The sequence below is a fragment of the Stomoxys calcitrans genome, chromosome 1 (genome assembly GCF_963082655.1).
Source record: "Stomoxys calcitrans chromosome 1, idStoCalc2.1, whole genome shotgun sequence".
NCBI lineage: Eukaryota > Metazoa > Arthropoda > Insecta > Diptera > Muscidae > Stomoxys > Stomoxys calcitrans.
In genome coordinates, this window is record NC_081552.1 from 173,312,781 (window position 1) to 173,331,721 (window position 18,941).

Sequence of the window (18,941 nt, forward strand, 5' to 3'; positions counted from 1 at the left end):
TTTAGGCGCTCCCAAAGTGTAAGGAAGAAAAAAAGGAATAAAAAAAAACGCAACAGATCAGGTTTCAGGTGGTACAATTTATTGATACGCCGCAAGCCCTTACCGCTGTCTTCAATTGATGCTGGACAATTGACTGGCGGTTGGTAAAAAAGTATATAAAACCATCATAAATACATATATCAAGGCGAAATGGAATTCATGGTAATATGGCTGCCCTTTATCCATTGAGTGAAAGCTATCAGCCTTTTTATAGGCAATGGATAAAGGGTTGCCATATTCGATAAAATATTATAAGTTTCTGGGAAAAATGTCTGGACTTCATGTAATTCATAATTCAAATTGTAATGATAGTTGATTGTTGAACAGGCTTCAACATGCCGGGCCGCTTGCAGTGTTGCAACTTAAAATTGGCAGGCGCCTGAGATGGCCCATCCAAAAATAGTGCTTTGAGCAATTGGCATCCTTGAAGACGTTTGTATAAGGCCGGCTTTTAAAATTCGGGGTAATTGATCGTTGCCAATTATGATTTCAATATTCTTTGGGGAGCAAAAGTTTGGGTCTGCTAGGTCGCTCAAGTGGTCATATACCTTCTTAAATTTTTCATCCTTCACCTCCGTCGGAAGAGCTATATTAAACTGCCGTTTGACAACCCCGGATATTTGGATCTTCGCAGAGGGATCCTGGTAAGACTGAAGATTTACAATACAGTGTTCTTTGCCCTCCTTTATAGTAGAACGCAGGTTCAACCGGTCCACCAAGTCTTTTAGAATCACGGTTTGCGTACCACCAGAATTCAGAAGAACCCTAGTTTTTTCTGGGCCATTCTGAGCCAATATACGCGTGAGAGCAGTAGGTAAAAAAATGTGGGTTTTTGACCGTCGACTTAACCGATCCTCCATATTGGGCTTTCGACTATGGGACGGCGGTGATGAGCGTTTCGATGCCCTGTTGGACGACAAAGATCCCGGTGGCCTTCGCTGTTTTTTTTTGTCACCATCTCGGACAGGTTCTGATCCATGGACGCGGTGGACGTTCTTTAGAGTTGCGTCTGTATGTATTAGGGTATGGTGGTTCTTTTGGCAGACCATACAAGTCTTCCTTGAAGGACACCAATGTCGTGTATGTGATGTACAGAGGCAGTTAAAACAAAACCCCTTTTCCTTTACTACGTCCCTTCTCTTCATCACGGACATCCTGAGGAATCTTGGGCATGACTTCAAAAAGTGTCGGTCATTACAAATACGGCATTTGGGAACGCTAGATGAAGAACTAAAAACGTAAGATTTGTTAAATATTATGAACGGAGATGGCAAAACAAATTAGGCGTTGGGTAAGATACAAAGCTTGACAACAGGACGAATAAGGGTCCCACTTTGGGTACGGATCTCAGCCACTCGGACATTCGAATCTTTGCCTTGGAAAACGTTGATGACCCTACCGAGACACCATTCAACAGGTGGAAGGTTGTCTTCTCTAACGACCACAAAATCATCTGCCTTCAGGTTCTGCTGAGCCGTTTTCCATTTATATCTGCGTTGTAATTCACAGATATACTCGTGTTTCCAACGCTTTGCAAAGTGAATTTGTATGGCCTTTAGCCGTTGCCAGCGATTTATGATCGATAAGTTGTCAGAATATTCCTCGGGGACAGAGATCAGTGCTGCTCCTCGTAACAGATGGCCAGGTGTCAGTGGTACAAGGTCGGAAGGGTTTTCACTCATAGGAGAGAGGGGTCTGGAGTTCAGTACGCTCTCTATTCTAACAAGAAGCGTTGAAAATTCCTCAAACGTAAATCTCGTATTGGAGGCAACTTTTCGTAAATGAGACTTCATGCTCTTTACAGCTGCCTCCCACAGACCGCCCATATGTGGAGCATGAGGAGGTATAAAGTGCCAGGAAAATCCGTGCAAGTTATACTTATCAGAAACAGACTTATGAGCAGTTTCAAGAAATCTCTTGAATTCCTTAGCCAGTGACCTACTGGCTCCGACAAAATTCGTGCCGTTGTCTGAAAACATTTTGTTGGGAAAACCTCTTCGTCCAACGAATCTATTGAACGTGGATAAAAAAGCCTCGGTTGTAAGTTCTGAGCAAGCTTCTAGATGTACGGCTCTTGTAGATAGACACACAAAAATTGCTGCATATCCCTTGTCTAATTTCGCATTACGCAGTCTAGATGTTTTCAGTTCAAAAGGCCCCGCAAAGTCAACTCCTGTGTTCGTGAATGGTAACGAAAAGGTGCATCTTTCCGCGGGAAGAGCGGCCATGAGTTGACTTCTAACACGGCTTTTGTAGATTGTACAGGCTTTACAGTTTCTTATGCAATGTTTGATAGAATTTTTGAGTCGTATGATATAAAACTCTTGACGGATTGCACGCAACATAATTTGGTGTTCCGAATGCAGCAGTATCTTGTGCGTGAATTCGATAAAGAGTTTACAGAATCGAGAATTGGTGGGCAGAATGATCGGATGCCTTTCATTATAGCTCAAATCAGAATTGGCTAGGCGTCCATTTACTCGGAGCAGTTTATTCCCATCAAGGAATGGGTTGAGAGGAAGTAGTTTACTCTTGGAATTTATCTGTTGTTGACTTTCGAGGGCCCGATACTCGCATGGATAATGGGCGACCTGAGCTGATCTAATTAAAATACATTTTACAGTTGTAATTTCTCGGGTACTTATGAAAGAATTTGCCATTTCCAGGCTTATTTGCCTCTGGCATTTTCTTATAAATCGGAACATATAGCAAATTACTCTCAGGGCACGGTCGAAAGAGGAAAAGCGATCCAGAATGTCCTCAGATTCCGTTTGAGATTGATAGGAGCTTATCTTTCTTTCTAATTCGGGTTCCGTGAGTGACATTTTCCGTGGCCAAAATTCTGGATTTTTTGTCAACCACTTTGGTCCATGCCACCATAGTGAATTTGCCTCCAATTCCGAAGGTGTAGTTCCCCTTGTCCCCAGATCGGCAGGGTTGTCGCTTGTAGGAACATGTCTCCAGGTAGCGTTACCTACGTTATCTAAAATCTCAGATATTTTATTAGCCACGAAAGTTTTCCAATGGTGCGGTGGTTTGTTAAGCCACGATAATGTTATCGTGGAATCGGACCACAGATAAATGTCTGTGACAGTAAAGTGCAGGTTCTGAAAAACGGACTTCAACAATTTTGTTAATAATGCTGCCCCGCATAGCTCCAACCTGGGTAGGCTAACTGTCTTTAATGGTGCAACCTTGCTTTTGGAAACCAGTAGTTGTGAAGAAATAACATTGTCAGTTGAAATTGAACGAATATATAAACAAGCGCAGTAGGCCTTTTCTGATGCGTCACAGAATCCATGTATTTGAACCTTATTGTCCGGGGTAAAGTTAACCCAACGGGATATTTTTATGTTTTCTATCGCACTAAAATCCGAAATGAACGAGTTCCATCTTTCAAGGGAGTGTGGTCTGACTTCTTCGTCCCAGTTGGTCCCGTCCATCCAAAGCTGTTGTAAAAGAACTTTTGCTACTATTATCACTGGTGCTAGCCAACCCGCAGGATCGAATAGTTTTGCAACAATTGATAGAATCTTCCGTTTTGTTATTGGAGCAGAAGGAGTAGTCAGATTTGACACTTTGTAAAAGAACGTATCCGTCATTGCATTCCATCGTATGCCTAACGTTTTTGTCTCACTCGCGTCTTCCAATTTCAAGAAATCTTCGAATAGAAGATCTTCCGGGGGCAAATTTTTCAAGATTTGTGGGTGGTTGGCAGTCATTTTCTTTAATGGGAACCCTGATGAGTTAAGCAGGTCTATCAGTTCCAGCAAATACGCCTTGGCTTCAGTTAATGAATGACCGCCAGAGAGTATGTCGTCCACATAAATTTGGTCCTTTAAAACCGACGACGCCATTGGATGGGTGGACTTTCCATCTTCACTAAGTTGCAACAGAGTGCGTATGGCTAAATATGGAGCACAATTTATTCCAAATGTAACAGTTTTCAAACGGTAGTCTTGAACAGCTTCGGTATGAGAATTTCGAAACAGTACTCTTTGAAATTCTCTATCATCTTTGTGGACATAAATTTGGCGATACATCTTTTGAATGTCACCATTGAAAACGTACTTGAAGAATCGCCATCTAAGAATAACGTTCATCAGATCGTTTTGAAGAATTGGTCCAGTATGTAAAATATCATTTAGTGAGACTCCTGTGGATGTCTTTTTTGACGCATTGAATACTACGCGAACTTTGGTGGATGTTCTTTCAGGTTTAACTACCGCATGGTGGGGCAAGTAAAAGGAGCAGTAACCTGATTCATTACAAAGTTCAGACGATGAGGTTGGTTCCATATGACCAAGACTCCGATATTCATAGAGTACATTACAATACTCGTTGGCCAGTTCAGAAGATTTTTCCAAAGATTTCTCCATTCTTAGAAACTGTCCCATGGCAGTTCTTCTGGAAGACCCCAGAGTCATTCCAGGGGGTAAATCATGCCGAAATGGCAATCGGACAACGTATTTACCGTCAGGTTGGCGATATGTAGTTTCCTTGTACCAGTTTTCGCACCACAAATCGTCCTCAGAAAGACGTTTTGGAGTTGGAACTTCCTCTAGTTCCCAAAATCTCCTAACTTCATCGTTGAGTGTGTCAGAACAAGTCACCCAAGAAGCAAATGAATTAACGGATCGTCCCCTTGGGGGTCCACTTAAAATCCATCCGAATTCAGTCTCTTGTGCCAAAAGGTTACCAGATACATTCTTTTGGACACCAGATCTCAAAATAAAAGGCAAAATGTCGCTTCCTAGCAACATATCAATTTGAGCTGGCTTGGAAAAATTTGGATCAGCTAAGTCCATTTGTGTTAGATGTGACCAATCAGAAATCTGTGTTGGACGAGTTGGCATCAGATGGTTCATACTCGAAATAACAATGGCCGTTGTGTTCACTTTAAAATCAGACTTTCTAGACTTCAAAGTCACGCAACACAGTCTTGACGAATTCTCCAGCACAGTGCCACCAAGTCCGGAAACCGTCGTGAACGCTTTCCTTGTCGGAATCCCGAATCGATTTACTATTCGACTTGATATGAATGATTCCTGGGACCCTTGGTCGATGAAAACTCTTATCGTGAAATTTGTTCCTAAATGCTGCAGGTCAACCAGAGCTGTAGGTAGAACAGTTCCCTCACCAGAATTAGCAAAATGTGACTGTACAAACGAAGTGGGATCAAGGTAAGCTGTACCCGACGTGGTCGGTTGTTCTTCATCCTGTGCATCCAAATGAAAAGCCGCAACTTCGGATTGCATCCGGTGTTGGGTTCCTTCCTGACTTCCAGAGTGACCAGTATCAGGATGTAATAGTGTGTGATGCTGCTGTTGGCATCTCTGGCACAGTCTATCACTTCTACAGTTCTGAGAAACATGCCCGTATGACAAACAATTCTCACAGATCTTACTATCAGATATGAATTTCCGCTTCTGTGAAAGCGGCCAAGACTTAAATTTTGTACAGGCACGCAATGCATGGTTCTGTTTACAGACTTTACAAGGACGGTAATTGTGTTCAGACCTCGTATGAAAGTTTTGAGACTTATTGGAAAGGGGAGAATGATTCACAGGTTTCCTCATATCAGATATAGACTCAAGCATATTCAATCTCCTTGAAATAAACTCGTCGAGTTGGTCCCATGACGGCATTTGCTTGTGGTCATTAAGTGTATTCTCCCAAGCAGTCAAAGTCTCCTCAGGTAATTTTGACGATACCCAATAAACAAGAATCGGGTCCCATGAAAGAACAGAAATATTGTAAGTTCTCAAAACCGAAAGAGAATTATTGACGGTATATTGCAGGTTTCGCAAACCTTTCCCTTTCTCCGAGCCAACATGTTCAATCTCGAATATCTTCCGCAGTTGATGGTTTATGAGAATACGTTTATTCTCATAACGCTGTCGTAACGCCTCCCACGCCAGACTAAAATTGTCGTCAGTCAGAGCAAATCTCTTAACAATCTGGTTTGGCTCACCACGGGTCTTTGACCGAAGGTGAAATAACTTCTGTGCAGGAGAAAGTTTGGGATGTTTCGCATAAATAGCAGAAAACATATCCCTAAAGCTCGGCCACTTATCATATCCCCCGCTGAAAAGCTCAGTGTCGCATGGGGGAACTTTGATGGAAAATCCACCTACGTCCGGATCGTTCGAGACAACTTTGTCCTTAACATCGAACTTTTCAGTCTTCTCCCTCGCAATCTGAATTAGATCCAGAATCGAGGCCTTACAATTCTTGTAAGACCTGCAGGACTCGGTGAACTTGGCATGAACTGATTCCCGAACCTCCTTCGTGTACTTCGGATCTTCAGAAATCATCTCAGCCTCATACACCTGAACCAGTTGGCGCCATCGGCGCTCCAAATCGTCCAATTCGACCTGTAAACTAGATGCTGTATGGTCCTCGATTGGGATAGTGGCGAAGTTCGCGCAAAATGTGACCACCTGGTCCGAAAAGAATATGAATTTCTGAGAACTCATATTGTCGTCAAAAATCCTCGTGCAGGTGACAGAGACTCCTTAATACAAAATATCCAGAAAATACCCAAATGTCTATCTGCTGGTCAGTTGTCGAAAGAAAAAAGAAATAGTCGTAAATGGTAAGGACGAACAACCCGTATTCGGCAGTCCTCCGCAGTAGACCCGCACCAGTGTTTGGCAAATTATGCCGAGTACTTTCCAGCGTCTGCAAATTGTAAATACAAGTCTACTCCAGACACCGTATCAAAGACTGCAAAATCACAAACACGCAATTTCGAAATGCCCTCTATATCGACCTCGCAACACTACTGTAGTGGTGGATTGCTTTAACACAAATTAATAAAACTCGGGCTAAACTACGGCTCTGTAAAACCGCAGCAATTCGGTACAGATCTTTAATAAATGAAAAATTCTACGCAATATCCTCTTCCAAATGCTCCATTATTTGCATAGCAAACTTAAGACAAAATTGTACGGTAACAAGATAGAATATCAAGTTTGCCCCATGCAAATTACTATAATTTATTTTCAACGAATACAGTTAAATAGATATAGTGATTAAAACAGATCAATACTCATGCAAATATATACGTCTCTCACTTACGCTTTTTACTTCGTACGTAACCCTCGTAATTATCTGTATGTACATTCACTACTATAAGCATCCACACGCCTCTTAACACACCGACTGTTCCCTTTGTTTCCCTTGCAGTCAGCCAAATGAATGCGTATGACCGTTTGTCCAAGACGTTGTTGTTGCTTGGGCAAATTACAATTCGTACCCCTTTTTATTTCCATATGCTTGGGTACATCTTATTCACGGCACTGGGAATGTCTCACCGTTACCGTTTGGTGGTAAAAACCAAAAATTTCAATTGAAATTCGGTGACCAAACTGCCAATAAGAAATATGTGTGGTTTATTTTCAATGATTATGTTCTGATCGTATTTGTTTTCTTCTTCTACCGCACTCACCCTCTTCTTTCTTTTTTACAATCTTGCTATTTTCCTCATTAAACTGTAAATTCGTTACTTAATAATATTATAAATCTTTTGATTCTCCAAGACGTTTGTCTTTTTTAGCATTCCATATTAATGTTGTCATACATATTCTTCCTTCTATTCTTGTATGATTAATTTTGTCTTTACTGCTTCACTTCTCAATCAAAATGACGAGCTGTTGGTTATGTTGTGTTTTGCAAACCTGTTTCCTCCCAAATACAAAATGAATCTGCGTTTATGAAAGCAGCGCTAATAGCAGCACATGCATGTGCATTGGTTAGCTTCGTTGCAGAAAAAAGAGATTAAAGATGTTGCTGAGTCAGAAGTCGTTGCGTTATTAGTGAGGAGAGTGTGTTCAATTCGTTGTAGGCATGTTTCGAGAGCTGGCGCAGACCATTTGCCATTCTATTACTGCGCTGCCAACGAAACTTGATCTGTATATGCCAATAAATAACAAATGTCAAGAGGGTTACGGCTGAGCGTTTGTAAAAGCGTAAGTGCGTAAGTAAATTCTCTGTTGCTCTTTCCGTTAATTACATAGGCGTCAATATTTTAAAAGAAGTTATTTATGATTATATCGAAAGAGTTCGAGGGATGTTGAGCAAATGAAGAGACCAGGTGTCTCAATTTACTCTTGAAAGGGCTTTGTTCTTCGCTATATGTGTAAGATGGTACTCGTGAAGTACCAATCTGGTTATAGAAATTAAGAGAGTGTTGTTGCTTTCGTGAAAAGCATTACAACAGCAACGACTATGTGCAGGCAGAATGATAACCTTTATCAATAATTAAGATAAACACTTTCCTTAATTTCTTTGTCAGAGCTTTGTATCTTTTATAAGGTCGGAGTTGCCATCACTTTGAATCTAGTTATTATATCCGTTCACAAATTTAAACAAATCAAACGTACCTTTTTTCCATTTTATGTTATGCCAAATAGCTACTCAATGCTGTGGACGTGATCCCAAATTTCCTTTAAAATGATTTCTTCTGATTCCTTTGACGGTTCGAAGGACCATGTACAACTTTGGAGCAAGTGCTGTAAGTGGACTGTAAGTTTATTTAGGCGCTCCCAAAGTGTAAGGAAGAAAAAAAGGAATAAAAAAAAACGCAACAGATCAGGTTTCAGGTGGTACAATTTATTGATACGCCGCAAGCCCTTACCGCTGTCTTCAATTGATGCTGGACAATTGACTGGCGGTTGGTAAAAAAGTATATAAAACCATCATAAATACATATATCAAGGCGAAATGGAATTCATGGTAATATGGCTGCCCTTTATCCATTGAGTGAAAGCTATCAGCCTTTTTATAGGCAATGGATAAAGGGTTGCCATATTCGATAAAATATTATAAGTTTCTGGGAAAAATGTCTGGACTTCATGTAATTCATAATTCAAATTGTAATGATAGTTGATTGTTGAACAGGCTTCAACAGTATGTTTGTGTGTTCCTTAAAGACTCAGAAACGGCTGAACCGATTTTCTTGAAATTTTCACGGATGGTGCATAATGATCCCGTGGTGAAAATAGGGTACTAAAGTTTTTGTTATTTGAAAGGGGGGGGGGGACCCTCCCCTTTACCCTAATCTTCAGAAACGCCAGATCTCGGAGATGGATGGTGCAATTTAAGCGAAATTTTGTGTGCTCTCATATAGTACCTAAAAATAAAAATTTGGTATCCAAATTTCGGATAGGGTATCTAGGGGGGCTGCCCCACCCTAAAACCTACCAAACATATATTTAGACCAATCACGACAATATGGTACTCAAATGAAAGGTATTTAGGATAAGAAAACGCATCTGATATCCAATTGTCGGACCATGTGCTAGGGGGACCACCTCAAGCCCCAAAACACTCCTAAATCGGACATATTTACCGACCATGGCAATATGGGACTCAAATGAAAGGTATTTGCGAGCAGAATACGAATCTGATATCCAAATGTGGGAGCACGTTTTTGGGGGTCCACCCCTTCCCCAAAACACCTCCCAAACAGGACTTATTTACTGACCATGGGAATATGGGGCTTAAATAAAAGGTATTTGAATGTAAAATACGAATCTGATATCCAAATATGAGACCAAGTGTTTCTCACCAAAAACATCCCCCAAAGGGTCAAATTTACAACCATAGCAATATGGGGCTCAAATGAAAGGTCTTTGGGAGTAAAGCACGAATCTAATATCAATATTCGGGAAAAGTATCTACGGGGCCACGCCACCCCCACAACACCACCCAAATAGTAAGTATTTTCTGACTATTGCAATATGAGGCTCAAATAAGAGGGTTTTTAAAGTGGAACACAAATCCGATATATATTTTCAAGGCCAACTCATTGAGTCGCCGCCCATTCCCCAAAACACCCCCCAAGCCGGTCATGTTTGCCGATATCAACGTTAGGGGCCAACTGTACAGGGAACGTCCCACCACGATTACAACCCCCCATTAGACGTATTTGCTCACCAAGACAATTTGGGTCTTAAAGAGAGGGGAACTCAATATTCATAGTTTTTAGGGCCAATAACCCAAACCGGACATGTTTGCTGACTTTTGCAATAAGGAGTTTTAATGAGATTAGAAAACGAATTTGTGGTGTGTAAATGGAAGCTGGATGGATCTGCAGTGGAGATAGAACACGATGAGCCGAATGCAAATACAAAACAAAACAGGTTTCTTTTGAACTTGCGACTCCCCAAATATATTAAGGAGAGTGTTCCAGATGGACAAATGAAAAGAAAGAATAGCAAGAAAAACAAAACACTCGATTTAGGATTATAATGATAAGTTGGATTTATTTCTCGGCGGACTAAGCCTTACCTATCAGTTTGACGACAGAGGTTGAACAAGAACGATTTGCCGTCGAGCTAAAGCGGAAATTATCATTATAACATGATTTTTAAGCAAGGCGAAAATTGCCATAAACGTCATGAACATATGTTTCATGACGGCAAATTCAAGTATATGGGGATTATTTAAAGTTTATTAGGAATTAGGGTTTTCATATAATCTTTCAACATTTTCAAGGGTTTGGTCTAAACATTCCGCCCCCCTTGCAGGATATAATTCTGCAAACAGAAGGTTAATCATATCGTAAGGATAAATTCGCAATGATCGTGTAAAATTCTAATTATAATATAATAGTTAATTTCAAATTCAATATTGTATTAATTAATAGTATGAAAGTAGTAATTCATGAGGACTTATACTAATTGTAAATAAGTAAATTAGTTTACATTATGCATTGGTATTCAGTATGTGCTTATTTCAGTGAGTAGTGAGCTTTTGATTTCAGTTTAAGACCTTAATTCGTTTTCAAATGATTTTTTTTTTTTTTTTAAACTATGTTTATAAGGAACAAATCCCATAAAGGGTCCAGCCGAAGATGGTATTTTGGGCTGTCGGAAGCCCCGTTCGGATAAGGATGCCTTCTGTGATAACTCGAGAATAAATATCGACTCCGAGTATTACGTCGATGGGTGCAGACTCGCAAAACTTTTCGTCTGATAGAAGAAGATTATGAAAATTTTGAGTAAAGTTTCTTGGCAGTGATTTGCTGGGAGTATGGATATTGATCCGATTATTCATTCGAAGTGTGGTGTCTATTTTGACCCCAGAGTCGTAAATCGAGACCAGCGTGAGAGGGCAAATCGCCTCCTCTTCGAGAGTCAAAGTCGTTAGACCAAGAGAATCAACTATCTTCTTTGAAATATAACTGAATTTTGACCCTGTATCCAAAAGGCAGCTAATCTTACGTTCTCCTTTGGGGCTGAGTATCTTGACAACGGCAGTAGGAAGGAGTGTCATTAGATTTTGCTTCAGAATTGCGGACAGTGAGGTATTACTGTAGTCAGTTTCGGTTGGTGTTGTCCTGTCCTTTGACTCGGTTTTTTGGGACCTGTTTCGTGCGGCTCCAGCAGCACTGGTTGATGGTTTAGGCTCAGGTTCCCCTCGAAGAGTTCTTTGCTTACGGCGTGAAGGTTTATCCTTTTTTAATCGTGGATGCAGATGCAGTAAGCTATGATGTTTTCCTTGGCAGTATTAGCAACCAGTTTTGGTAAAACATGATCCCTGTGAATGAGAGTGTGCCAAACAATTTCTGCAGTATCCATAGGTTTGTACTATCTGAAGACGTTTTGCCGTGTTCATATTCAAAAATCTTTTACATTTCCTTAACGCGTGTTTTTGTCTGCATATTCGACAGACGTACTCATTGAGTTTGGTACTGGAGGAGGGCTTTTGATTCCGCATGGTTTACTGTAAGTATGGTTCCGAAAAGATTTAGGATTGCTATTTTATTCTGCGGACTCATGATATCTAGGCTATTCGTAGAAGGCAGTTAAGGTGAAGTGACGAATGGAAGCAAAACAAGTTTGGTGATTGGTCGTTTAACAACGCCTCGTTCCGTAAGGATGTCAGCTACACGAACCCTTTTATCCGGGCCAGGATAAACCTTGGAGACTCTCCCTAATCGCCAAGAATTTGGAGGTAGATTATCCTCTCTTATGACCACCATTGTATTCGTTTCAAGGTCTTTTGTGGGAGTTTGCCATTTATGGCGCTTATGGAGCTCCTTGAGATACTCATCCTTCCAGCGGTTACAAAAATGGTGGTGGATAACTTTTAGCCGTTGCCACCTGTTTATCACAGACATTGGATTTTCATGAACGTTAGGTTCAATAGGCACAAGGATAGGTGTGCCTATTAAGAAGTGCCCAGGAGTGAGAGCAGACATGTCGGTCGGATTCTCGGACATTGGAGATATTGGGCGAGAGTTAAGACAAGCCTCAATTTTGGACAGTAAGGTTTGGAATTCTTCAAACGTATGTTTGAAGTTACTGGCAACCTTTCGGAAGTGGATTTTGAAACTTTTCACTCCAGCCTCCCATAGTCCACCCATATGGGGTGCTCCAGGCGGAATGAAGTGCCATGTCAAGTTCTGGTGTGCATAATTAGCTGTGACAGCATTATGGGAGGCTTGAATAAATTCCTTGGATATAATCTTTGATGCTCCTACAAAAGTAGTGCCATTATCGGAGTGCAAGTGAAGAGGGCAACCTCTTCTGGATATAAATCGACTAAACGCGGCCAAGAATGTAGGAGTGGAGAGATCAGAAGTGGCTTCAAGGTGGATGGCCTTCGTCGCGAAACAGACGAAGACACATACGTAGCCCTTCGTCATGCGACAATTTCTCCCGGAAAAGCTTTTTATGTCAAACGGGCCGGCAAAGTCTAGTCCGGTATGAGTAAAGGGACGAGATATTTCCGTCCTCTCTGGCGGAAGCGAGGACATAAGCTGCTCATGGCACTTGTGCCTATAAATAACGCAGGGTTTACACTTGTTTATGGCAGCCTTAATAAGATTCTTGGCCCTCGGGATCCAGTACTTCATACGAATCAACTTTAGGACCAGTTGATTACCCCCATGTAGACTTATATCGTGGATAAATCGCACTAGCAGGCGTGAAAATTGACAATTGTATGGAAGCAAAATGGGATGTCGTTCATCGTACGTCAACGACGGCGATGAAGTCAATCTTCCACAAACCCTCATAACCCCTTCGTGATCGATGAAAGGATTTAAACTCAGAATTGTACTTGAAGGATCAATCTGCGTTTTGGCGGACAAATTCAAGTACTCATCTGGATAACTAGCCTTTTGACTCATTATTATAAGCCTTGACTGAATAAGAGCTATTTCGGTTGATGATACATCCTTTGACGATCGGTGAAAATCTGAGCGGAAATTTGGATGGGTGCTATAGAAGAATCTATATACATATGCAACGACCCGCAATGCCTTCGGCAGGGACGAAAACCTTCCAAGAATATCCTCAAAATTACTGAAAAAGGAAAAGTTGACCTTGATAGATTTTCTCTCAATATCTATCGCTTCATAAATTCCGCCATTAACCGTTGGCCAGCTGTCAGGCTGCCTCGAAAGCCAATCTGGCCCATACCACCACAGGTGGTTGTCAACAAGGTGCTGAGGATAAGAGCCTCTACTCGCAAGGTCGGCAGGATTAGACTCCGATCGTACATGATACCAGTCCTTTGGACTAACAACCTGAGTTATTTTGGACACCCTGTTTGCGACAAATGTTGTCCAGTAACAAGGTGGTTTGGCTAGCCATGAAAGGACAATTGTGGAGTCGGTCCAACAAAAAATGGAATAGCTATCAATCTGTAGCTGCGGAATGATATGATCTATTATCTCTGCCAATAATGTAGCCCCGCATAATTCCAATCGAGGGATGGACAAAGTCTTAAGAGGAGCTACTTTGGTTTTGGAGCATACTAAGTGGGTGCAAACGGATTCTTTGCTCTTAACTCGGATATAAAGAGCAGCTGCGTATGCTTTTTCTGAAGCATCGCTAAATCCATGGAATTGGATTTCACTACCGGGCTGATAATCGAACCAACGTGGTATTCTGACAGAATCGATATACTGGTATGCAGATAAGAACGACTGCCATTTCTCCAAGGACGTCTCAGTTATTTGGTCATCCCAATCGGTACGTTCGATCCAAATTTCTTGCATTATCATTTTGGCCAAAATGATATAAGGTGCAAGCCATCCTGCAGGATCAAATAACTTTGATATCTGTGAAAGGACTTCCCTCTTAGTATACAGACATGGAGATGGAAGACAACTTAAAGTAAAAAAGAAGGAGTCCGACCGCGCATTCCATCGGATTCCAAGAGTTTTTGCCATACTACTGTCATCCAGTTCGAGAAAATCCTCATTAAGTAGTTGATCTGGAGGAAGATCGGTAATAATTTTCTTAGAGTTTGATGTCCATTTTCGGATAGAGAAACCTGCGGACTTTAAAGCAGTAATTAACTGATCCCTGGCTTCTATCGCAGCCCTAATTGAATGAGCTCCGGATAGGACGTCGTCAACGTACATGGAGTTTCGAATAATTCCACTTGCCAGTGGATGTGTCATCTGGACATCATCAGCCAATTGCAACATTGTGCGGATGGCTAAAAATGGGGCACAGTTAACCCCGAAAGTGACAGTCCTCAATTCATAGTCCTTGATGGTGTCATTCGGACTTCGGCGAAATAGAATGCGTTGATACGCAGAATGTTCCGGGTTTATCATAATCTGTCGATACATTTTAGTTATGTCACCATTAAAGACGTATCGGAAAAAACGCCACTTAAGAATAAGGATTGTAAGGTCCTGTTGCAAGACCGGACCTGTATAAAGGACATCATTGAGACTAACTCCATTGGATGATGAAGAAGAGGCATTAAATACCACACGTACCTTGGTGGTGGTACTTTCGGGTTTTACAACCGCGTGATGAGGCAAGTAATAGTGTCGCGTCAGGTTAGACTCATCATTGGACTGAATTTCGGACATATGTCCAAGGGATATATATTCATCCAAGACTTGATCATATTCCAATTTAAAACTGGAATTGCGCATCAAACGGGCCTCGTTTCTTAAAAACTGAGCCAACGCACAATTTCTGGATTTTCCAATACTTATCCCCTCTGGATAATCAGATTTGAACGGGAGGGATACCTCATATCTGCCATTTGGATTTCTTCTTGTTGTGGTGGTATATAGATTCTCACAAAATATGTCCTCTGGAGATAAAAACTTCTTCCGTGGAAGATCCTCCACCTCCCAAAACCTTGAAATTTCCTTGTCTAAGGAGATTTCACAAAAATATGAAACAATCGTGGAAAATGTGGAGATAGGTTGAGCAGGTGCTGGTCCTGTAAGGATCCAGCCGAAGACGGTCTCCTGCGCCATTAATGTCCCACAGATTTCCCTAATAATGCCCGAGAGCATTATGGAAGGGAGTAGATCCGCCCCAATCAACAGATCGATATTCGAACTCTTGAAGAAACGGGGATCTGCGAGGGGTATCTTCGGGATCTCCGAAATAATGGATGGGTCAATGGTACGAGATGGGAGATCTCCCGATAAATGGGGCACCACCAGGGCCGTCGTGAAAATCTCGATCGCTGGGTCTTTAATAGACCCCAGTGTGAAGGTACATTCCTTCTGAACAGCTGCAGAAATCGTGTTGTTCAGACCAGATACCGTAGCAGATCTACGTTTAAAAGGAAGTCGAAGTGTGTTGAATAGCTTTTCAGACATGAAAGTACCCTCTGAACCCGAGTCTACCAACGCCCGTGCTATGTACGTCAACTCCCCGTGGGATATATTAACAAGCGCAGTGCCCAGGAGAACTCCTCTTGAACTGCTGGAAAAGCAAGTTTGTATGACCGGATTGGTCGTACTAGTGGACTGTATTTCAGATTGATTCGAGCTATTTGAGGCAGTTGCTACAGCCTGGGTAGCATTTGAGCTGACGACCGGTGGATCAGAAGGGGGATTACTAGTTTCGCGGTGAAGTAGGGTGTTATGCCGTTTATTGCACTTCGCACATGAAAACCTGCTAGTACATTTTTTCAAGGTATGCACTTTCGAAAAGCAATTTATACACAGAGCATTCTTCTTAATCTCATCAAATCTATGGGCAACATCCATATTCAAAAACCTTGGACATTTCCTTATAACATGAAGTTCAGTCGGACATAGTACGCACTTGGTTTGGTTCACATTGTTCTGGAATGCCCGAATATTCTTCATGTTCGGATTCGGACTGGACTTGCCCTTCGATACAGAATTCCCACTGGGGACTGCGGTATATTTTCTCCTAATCTCCGACACGGATTCGAGTGTTCGATGCCGACTCGTCAGAAAACTATCTAACTCAGACCATTCCGGAATCCCGGTCTTGTCAGGTAATGATTGCTCCCACAGCGTGAGCGTAGTATCCGGAAGACGGTTTGAACAAATAAACACAAAGATCGGTCCCCAGCTCTCAACATCTATATCATACAATTTAAGTAATGAGATGCAAGAGTTCATATCCCTCTGAAGCTTCTTAATCGAGTCTACAGATTCCGTGGTGATATGTGGGAGATTAAACAGGGATTTCAACTGGATATTAACCAGGACCCGCTTGTTCTCGTATCGAGAGGAAAGGTTACTCCAAGCCAGTTCAAAGTTCTCATTGGTCAGGGGGAACTTGCTGACTATGTCATGGGGTTCTCCTTGGGTCCTTTGGTTAAGGTGGAAGAGTTTTTCAACTGCGCTTAACCTTGAATTCTTCGAACAGACCGCCGTAAACACGTCCCTAAATGTGGGCCACGATGAGTAGTCACCACTAAACAGAGGTATCTCGCAAGGGGGCAGTTTGAACCCAGGTTGTGGGCAAGGGCCCGTAATGAGTCCAGTGTTCGGGCAAGGAATTGACTGAGGACTCCGGGTTTGCTTTGGGGACATTAACGCGAAGTGCATTTCCTGTAATTGTGCATGGCATCGACAATACGTTGAATAGGTGCTATTGTATTTTGCCTTGACCATAGTCACTTCCGAGGCCTCATCCGAATTGCCCTTCCCATCTAATTCCCCGTCCGCCTCACTTTCAATATCCTGTAAGCACTGCTCGTAAGAGATTCTAAATTCCGCCCAGGTTTTGGACAATTCCTCCATATGTGTCTCGAGGAGAAACGATGAGGACATGGGAGCCTGCTTATCGTTAAGGAAAGCCTCGAACTCGACCATTCTATCGGCAATCCTGATGTATCTGTTGAGAGACATTTCGTGGTAGAATAAAACTAAAATCGAAAGGCAATAACACAAACAAAATCTGGACAAAATCCAGAGGCCTTCTCCAATATCCGGAAGGAATCCTTCGATCACTCCTCTCCGGAAAAAACAAAAGGATATGTCGAAAACGAATCTGTCCCAATTACAGCAAATTGCGTCTGGACACGCAGCGACCAATGACTAAATACAAATTAGGAAATAAATTCCACGATCTGCTAAGAAAAAATTTCGAATAGGATAGAAAAAATCAAAATATGGACAGCGAAAAGATAAATATCTCTGAGCAAGATAGCCTATACAGAGACACGTCTCAGCATTTATAATGGTAGGAAAATGCGTGAACTTCGAAAATCAAATCGTAGAAACGCCCTCTATTCGTATAAATATTCCAATTTTTTTCCGAGCCTAATGCTCGTCAAACGAAATCTTGCAGACCCAATATAAAACACTTCCGAAATGTCCTCATAAATTTAGAAAAATGCAGTCAATAGGAATATTATAAAGACATTGGAAGTGTTCGCTGGGATGCGGTATTAATATAAATATCCAAAAGATGTCTCAACTTCAAACTCAAAAAATTTCCATAAGTATGTGCGTATGTTTGTTTAGAAATACGACAGCGGTCAGCTGTTTCAGCTCTTTAGCGAAAGTTATTGGAAACCACGGTCATTGACCTTATGATTGGAATGGCAACCAAACAAAACATGCAAGAAGAAGCAAAAAGAGAGAGAGACATAAAATGGGACTTCCAATCTTCGAATTAAAATATCACTCAAGAGATCAACTTCAAGCACTCTTCAAAGAAAACATCACTCAAGAGCTTACGTCTCTCATAACAACAGTGTGTGCACATGGGATTTTTATTAATGGAGCTATATGGAACGAAACAAAATATATAAGATAGCAAAATAGCTCTCTGCTCGTAGCTACTAGAAGAGAGGTTGTATGTCTAGCAGCGACAGACAGACTTGGCTGCCAATACGACTATGTTAGGTCCCAAAAAAATATTGCAACACATACAGTGTCATACAAAAATATTCTTCAATAGAAATGTAATAGTCTGGAAGATAAAGTCTCATACATACATCATATTCTGTGAACACTGAGCATGGATCTTGATGCAGCAATATTCAACAGTACTAAAAAACAAGCTGTATGTTTCTGGTGTTCAAATCTCGGAGCTGAAATGGTTCTTGTGGTGGACTTCTCATACCTTTTTTTTTACGGACTCGATATAAAGGTCAAATAATAAATTTCCTCATGTCTCCTTAATAAACTCTGTATATAATGCGCTTAAAATATCAATACATCAGCTATCGTTATGTGTACTGGGATATAACACTTAATATTCAAAAGACCATTCGGCAATAAAGTTGACTACGATATGTATGTATTTTTGTGAAGGTACCACAGATTTCAGCTATTCTCGTCCGCAGCGAAAGTCTTTGTAAACAAAAGCTCTCCAATGCAAAAGACAGTGAGACATATAAAGAGAGTGATAATGCTCGAACACAATATAACCTACGAGATTAATTCGTAATTAATCCAGTGTACATCACTCAAGAGAAGAAGTCTCCCTAAAGTATTGGTATTTGGTTGACTACGTCGGTTTCAAAAGAAACGAAGTGAAGCGAAACAATTAGAATTGGCGGGGTGCCTGTAATATTCTCAGCAGAGACAGACGGACTTCAATGTTAAAATGACTATGTTGCGTTCTAGCAGCCACGACAGCACTTTATGTGTTATAATGAAAAATTATCGCTATCAAGAAATGTGCAATATG

General features: G+C 41.3%; 1 protein-coding gene and 1 long non-coding RNA gene across 3 annotated transcripts in view; one reads left to right on the forward strand and one right to left on the reverse strand.

Annotated features, from left to right (window-relative positions):
- Nucleotides 1-18,941, forward strand: part of LOC106081530 (uncharacterized) — a 51,260-nt gene that overhangs the window by 21,646 nt on the left and 10,673 nt on the right. The gene's annotated exons all lie outside the window — the stretch shown is intronic.
- Nucleotides 87-8,709, reverse strand: LOC106083504 (uncharacterized). Of its 2 annotated transcripts, none has more exons than XM_059370926.1 (3): nt 8,681-8,709; nt 8,427-8,555; nt 87-1,257 (listed from the first exon to the last, which is right to left on the reverse strand). In XM_059370926.1, the coding sequence occupies exons 2-3, from the start codon at nt 8,435-8,437 to the stop codon at nt 402-404; spliced, it is 867 nt and encodes a 288-aa protein (XP_059226909.1). In that variant the 5' UTR covers nt 8,438-8,555; nt 8,681-8,709; the 3' UTR covers nt 87-401. The 2 variants fall into 2 exon arrangements, with proteins under 2 accessions (XP_059226909.1, XP_013102035.1); XM_013246581.2 differs by having other exon boundaries at nt 87-1,269.